Source organism: Dioscorea cayenensis, chromosome 19 (assembly GCF_009730915.1).
Source record: "Dioscorea cayenensis subsp. rotundata cultivar TDr96_F1 chromosome 19, TDr96_F1_v2_PseudoChromosome.rev07_lg8_w22 25.fasta, whole genome shotgun sequence".
NCBI classification, from domain to species: domain Eukaryota; kingdom Viridiplantae; phylum Streptophyta; class Magnoliopsida; order Dioscoreales; family Dioscoreaceae; genus Dioscorea; species Dioscorea cayenensis.
This window is the reverse complement of record NC_052489.1, coordinates 1,776,275-1,782,873: the sequence shown is the minus strand read 5'-3', so window position 1 is coordinate 1,782,873 and position 6,599 is coordinate 1,776,275. Positions and strand designations below refer to the sequence as shown.

Here is a 6,599-nt window from a genome sequence, read left to right as displayed (position 1 = left end):
CATCCTCAGAATGGGGTAGCTGAACGCAAGCATCGTCATATCTTAGAGACGGCTCGTGCTCTTCTTCTTGGTGCTTTTCTCCCTCCTCACTTCTGGGCTGATGCTGTTAGTACCACTGTTTATCTAATTAACCTTCAACCTTCCTCTCATCTTCATGATCACAACCCAGGAGAGTGTCTTCATGGAACACCTCCTCGCTATGATCATCTTCGTGTTTTTGGTTGTCGTTGTTTTGTTTTGCTCTCACCTCGTGAGCGGACCAAGCTCACCGCCCAATCCGTCTCTTTTGTTTTTCTGGGATATAGTCTTGAGCATAAAGGTTATCGTTGCTATGATCCTGTTACCCGTCATATTCGTATCTCTAGAGATGTCACATTTGATGAAGCCAACCTCTTTTATACCTCTCCTTCTTCTACTGAGTCTCCCTCTCCTACAGTTCCTCTCTCCTTTCTTTTCCCTTCCTTTTCTCCTACAGATACTTCCCCTATGCCTTACTCTCCTCCTCTCCTCACTTCTCCAGAGCTTCTTAGCCACTCCTCTCTTGATCCTCCTTCTCCACTATCTGTTGAGTCTCCTGTCATGTCTACCTCTTCTTCTTCACTCCCTCCTGCTCACCCTTGATTCGCTTTTACTTTACCATCGTCGAGATTCCACTGTGACTCCACCAGTGCCGGTCCTTTCTGATGCATCCCCTACTATTGATCGAGCTCCTGAGGTATCCTTTCCTCCTTACTCTTTACGAGATCGCTCCACTTTACATCCACCTGTTCGTTATGCTTCTTCTAGCACTAGTATCTCGAGATGTCATTGAGGCGTGTACCTACGAGGAGCGGTTCGATCCCTCGAGTGGCGACCGCCATGGTCGAGCGAGCTTGATGCCTTGTCTCGGACACACACATGGGATATTGTCCTCCCCACGCCCATGCCATTCCCATTACTTGTCATCTGGATTTATCGGGTGAAGACCTGCTCGATGGATCTCTCGGCGCTATAAAGCGCGTCTTGTTGCTCGCGGATTTCAGCAGGAGTATGGTCGTGATTATGAGGAGACTTTTGAAGAGGATGACGGCTTGATACATTTGGGGAGAAATAGTGTGAATGCTTTTGCTACTAATGTTAATCTTATTGATGACACTTTAGTAGAAGTCGATATAGAATCCGATCCTGATACTGATGATGAAGATTTATTGCTATGAGCAAATTGTAGCATGTTTGTAAACTCAAGGTATATATATTACTTTCAGTTTCTTTATTTTTTGATTTTTTTCATTAAAATATTTATCTTGTTTTTGATTGATTAATTTTTTAATTTTTTTTTTGTTGTAGAAAAAATTGAAGATAGACTCGTGTCATCATTTTATTGGAGCTATTGAAGAGATTAAAATAGAAATAATTTTCATTTAGCTTTAAAGTTGATTTTTTTAATGGCTAGCTACTTTTGATGTATTTTGACGTGTTGAATGGTGAACTAATTATGACCATATTGTATTTGATAACAATGTTATTTAAAGGGATTTTAGGAAATGAGTGTTTGTTTTTTTTCTTTGGCAATAAAGAGTCTAATGTTGATTGTTTTTTTTAATCTCCGGAAGCTTAAAAAAATATATTTTCAATCTTTTAGGGTGATGACAGTTATGAATAATATGAGCATAGAAATAATCTTCTCCTATTGTTAGTGTTTTTTTTATATTAATTCTCATTGCATAATATATATTTGATGAGGATTTTCTCTTTCATTGCAATTTTTTTTTAGATTTTAATTTATTTTGATTATTTTTTCATGTAGTGTACTAATTATATAAAGCATTTTAGATTTATTATTTTCATATTTTTCTATATAAAAGGAGTTGAATTATTTTTTTTTCTAAATTAGATGGATATAATATAAGAAAAGATTTATAATAACAATTTAAATTGTACCATGCATGCTTTTACCACAGTCTCACTTTATCTTGTGGTTGTTTAATTTGTATATATTTAGCTATGGGATATATATTAACAACTATAGCTACAAAACTATACTCATAACAAATTAAATTTTAAAATTACAGTTTGTTATATTTATTTAATGTTTGTAGTTGTATATTGATAATAGCCACTATTTTCTTAATGTGGCTAGTATCTAAATTTTAAAATCATTATTGCCACAAGAAATTAATATTTGTAACTAAATAAATTATTTTGCTATAGTATATTACTATGGCTAATACATAGTGGCTAGAAAATTAGTTATTGCTACAAAATTAAGATATCAAAACAAAAATAATCTATTTGCTATGAATTAATGATGACTGTAACTAAAAAATTTAATCGAATTATAGATAGCTACAAATGACTTTGCTTATAGCTATTGTAATGTTCTACCTACAAAAATATATTTTGTGGCTATGAATTTGTAGCTATAGATATAAATTGTTGTAGTGAAGATTCAAATTGCTTGTCAACCAGGAAATATCACAAGATATTAAATTAATGTCAAGACCAAAATAAATTAAATTTAAAGATGATGTCACCCCTTTCGTGACTGTGTCTACCCAAGGAAAAATGCAGACCATGAGGAATTATACAAGTCATCATGACATAGACATTCTTCACGTAAAACATAATTAACTTTTTTGGATATGTATGTTCATCTTATTCCCACAGAGCCAACAAGATAATTAATTATTCCAAAATCTATATGTAATCTAGAGAACTAAGAGAAGCTCATAAATAAGTCGCCTAATTTGACGCGTACATTGATGGCTAGCTGTCAAAGACCATTTGCGATGTCGTGTTTGAATCATTGGGCTGAATATTCAACTTGCTTTATACATATATATACATTTATATTAAACCCCACACTATAAAAGAGGAGCTCTTATTGCACATTTCTCATCCCCACTTTGGAATTAATATTAGGCTATCTAGTGCTATTTTTAGAAAAAACAAAAGGTTTGCAAGCAATGGTGTAGTTCTTCAGCAACATATTATTGATCGTCATCGTTTGAGCTGACCTTCATTTGTAATTTGCAGAGAGCTTGATCAATAGCAATATATGGAGTTCTCTGACGAGATGTTGAGCGCAATCATTCCGCCGGTGGTGCACTGGGTGTTTGCAGGGATATACGGTTTGCTAGGAACATATCTCACCAAGTACCGACTACATCCAAAAGGTGATGAAGAAAAAAATAACACTGTGTCAAAAAGAGCAGTGATCAAGGGCGTTCTAATCCAACATGTCATCCAAATAGCAGTTCACTTCATGGCTGCAAAGGTAACAAGCTAAGTTTATCTTATATATTCAGAGCATTTCAATATATATATATATATAGTTTTAAAAATCATAAAGTGCTTGTAAAAATTGAATATTGTCATATCAGTTAGAATTATATTAAATCTGCACGTTTGATTTTTTTCTTTCATTTATTTAATTTTGTTTTAAATGATATTAAAAAAAATAAAATTTATAAGTTAAAACTGTAATTATAAACTTTAATTTCACTTTAACTTGTTTAAAGTTTAGGGCTTTAGATTTAAGATTTAGATTTTTTGAATTTTAGGTGTAATTAAGATTTTATAATATTTGAGTTTAAGATTTTAGGGTATTATGATTTAAAGTTTTAATAAAAATCTTTAAATTTAAAAATTATAAGCTTTAAGAGTTTGATTATAAAAAAAATAATTTTTTTTAAAAAAAGAAAGATAAAGAATGATATAGATACTAACATGGATGCCAACTTAACATCCATGTCATTTATTCGGACTATTAATTCGGTCTAAAAAATATTACTTTTATCCAATTAATACCTGGTTAAATCGGTCAAACAGTTAAATTATAAACCATCCTCCAAATCTTTAATATCTAGCGTGTTATTAGAAACATTGTGTGTGTATATATATATATATGTGTATGTGTATGCGTGCAAACATATATAACGTGCGTCGTGCGTGCTCGCAGGTTAGGGCTAATGAAGGATCAGCAGCAAAGGAACAACAACCTTCCCTACCCGTGCTGGCTGTGCAATGGATAATTGCCATGGTAGTCATGGACACGTGGCAGTACTTTATTCACAGACTCGTTCACGTAAACAGGTTCTTATATAGGCACATCCATGCAGCACACCATGCTCAGATAGTGCCCTACGTGTATGGAGCTCTCTATGGGCATCCCATTGAATCCCTACTATTGGACATCATTGGTGGTGCTTTGGCCTTCTTAATCTCTGGCATGACCACCAGAACCAGCATCTATTTCTTTTCTTTCGCCACCATCAAATCTTTGGACTTGCACTCTGGGCTATATATCCCTTGGAATCCCCTCCAAGCTTTGTTCTTTAATAATTGTGCTTTTCATGACACTCACCACCAACTCAAGGGTCACAGACATAACTTCTCTCAACCATTCTTCATCTCATGGGATAAGATCCTTGGGACTTACATGCCATACAGTGTTGAGGAGAGGACAGGTGGAGGATTTGAAATTAAGTTTCTTAAGGATGCTTAGAGTTGCATGGCATGCATGCACATACATCTACTATATATATAATTAGTGTGAATTAATTTTTGGTGATAGATGTATTTAATTAATGAAATCTTTGTTCAATCATTAGAAGAGAAATAAAATTTTTGTTTAAATATTCTTTAACAAATTAATTCCACTAATAATTGTAGAATACATCACGTCTCCAAACCAAACCGGTCATGACCCATGTGACAAACAGCCATATCCCACAAAGTGAACTCTTGAGCATGCAAGGCCTCACAACACACTAAAATTAACACTTATAATTTATAATGAAAAAATAATATTGAATGAGGTCCAGGATCAACTCTAAAATGTGAAAGCGATAAATTATATATATATATATATATATATATATATATATATTGTGAGATTGAGAAAGTTCAAATGCAATGAACAAAGCAAAGAAATAAATATGCAAGTAAAAAAGATGGGTTTGGAAGATTGCAAATTAACGGCTCAAAAGTCGCTTTTGAAAAGGACAAAGAAAAGGACTTTTGAGTTGGCTTTTGCCTCTTATTAAGAAATATTGTATTAGTCAAATTAGAATTCATTATATGTTGTGACTATGCTTTGTGACAAACTAATTGTTTTATAAGTTTGTGAGATCTAATAAGTGCAATAAATTAGAAAAAAGTGCTGTCAGCCAAGTGTCACCAAAATTTTAATATTTAAAATTAATATTTTGAGGGGGAGGCAATTTAAAAATAACAAGTGGAAAGTTTTTCAAAATTGTGGGTAGCCAATTGTATACTATGGTCCACCGTTGAGAATAGCTAATATACCCATCGGTGTTTGAGTTTGTTTTCCAATACAATCTTACTTCCAAAATTGAATCTACTTTGACAAATGCATTTTCTGTAGTCTCAAAGTTCAAGTTTATATCTGTAGATGTATAATGATCTTCTACCGTTTCTTCATATATGTGTTACATTGTTTAAATCCAATGGTAAAATGATTTAATGAATTTATTTTGAATATCTGGTGAGGATTTCAGACAGTTTTTATTTCTGGTTCTTCTTGTTGTCTCAGACTGCTGTATTTCTCCGTACTCTCACTACACCATAGTAGACATTTCACGGCGTTTAATTTGTATTTTACCGGCGTTTTAAAACGCCGCTATTTACAATCCCGGTGACAAAAGAAAACGCCGGGCCAAGTGCCGTTGAAACTTTCGTCGGGATATTCCCGGCGTTTTTTTAAATAAACGCCACCAATTTAGCGGGGTTTATTATATAAAGCGCCGGTATGAACGAGAAGACGCTGAACGGCGACAAGTGCTGTTAACGGCGTTTATACCTATAAACGTGGCAATTAGATGCCTCCATTTTACCGGCGTTTATAGTTTAAACAACGCGAGTTCTTGATCTAATAGCGGCATTTATATAATAAACGCCGGCAATATTATCCAAATCTGAGAATTATTTCCTCGGTTTTCGTGGCGTTTTTTGAAATAAACGCCGTGAACAATAAAACTATATTTGAATGATTTAACCAGCAATTCAGATTTTTTTTGGGCATTTCTTCTGAAAAACCTGGAATAATCAATGGCATTACAACACACATATATACTTGTTTACATCGACAAATAATTTAACATAAACAATAGTTGATGATTTGTAATAATATTCCACATTCATTCCAACAAAAAGTCACATATTTGGGATTCCAAACATAACACGATAAGTTCCAAAAACACCAAAGAACACTAATATCAAAGTCTGTGATTCTTGTTCCACATAAAACCATAACATAACATATATGACTAAAGACCTCCAATGCATCACCAACGCCATTAATTAATTATCTCCAGAAGAGTTATCCTGCAACTAAAATAAAATCATTAGAAGATGAACCTAGGCATAACTAAAATAATTTGTGCACTTTTATAATACAAGACAAAAAGATCTTTTTCAGCGTTGGACATGGAAAAGGATGCCGGTGGTAGTTTTGTATTTCCAGTGGAAAGATATTCAGGATGAAGCTCTCGACGAATACCCATTTCCACCAAATCTAGTCTGCTTTTTAAATTGTCTTTTGATTTCTCATCCACATTAAGAATTGTCCCAACAATATTTTCACAAATATTTTTCTC

The 6,599-nt window shown here is 33.5% G+C and overlaps 1 protein-coding gene across 1 annotated transcript; it reads left to right on the top strand.

Annotated features, from left to right (window-relative positions):
- The first annotated feature begins 2,870 nt into the window (after nt 1–2,870).
- On the top strand, nt 2,871–4,543 carry LOC120250358 (sphinganine C4-monooxygenase 2-like). The gene is made up of 3 exons (XM_039259163.1): nt 2,871–2,934; nt 3,016–3,256; nt 3,941–4,543. Exons 2-3 carry the CDS (start codon nt 3,038–3,040, stop codon nt 4,484–4,486), a joined length of 765 nt encoding a protein of 254 aa, XP_039115097.1. The 5' UTR covers nt 2,871–2,934; nt 3,016–3,037; the 3' UTR covers nt 4,487–4,543.
- Nucleotides 4,544–6,599: the final 2,056 nt, after the last annotated feature.

Excerpts from the sequence above, each read along its gene's own strand:
- LOC120250358 (XM_039259163.1), top strand. The coding sequence starts at position 3,038 with ATGGAGTTCTCTGACGAGATGTTGAGCGCAATCATTCCGCCGGTGGTG. Across the intron at positions 3,257-3,940 it reads TTCACTTCATGGCTGCAAAG|GTTAGGGCTAATGAAGGATC; the intron begins GTAACAAGCTAA and ends GCGTGCTCGCAG.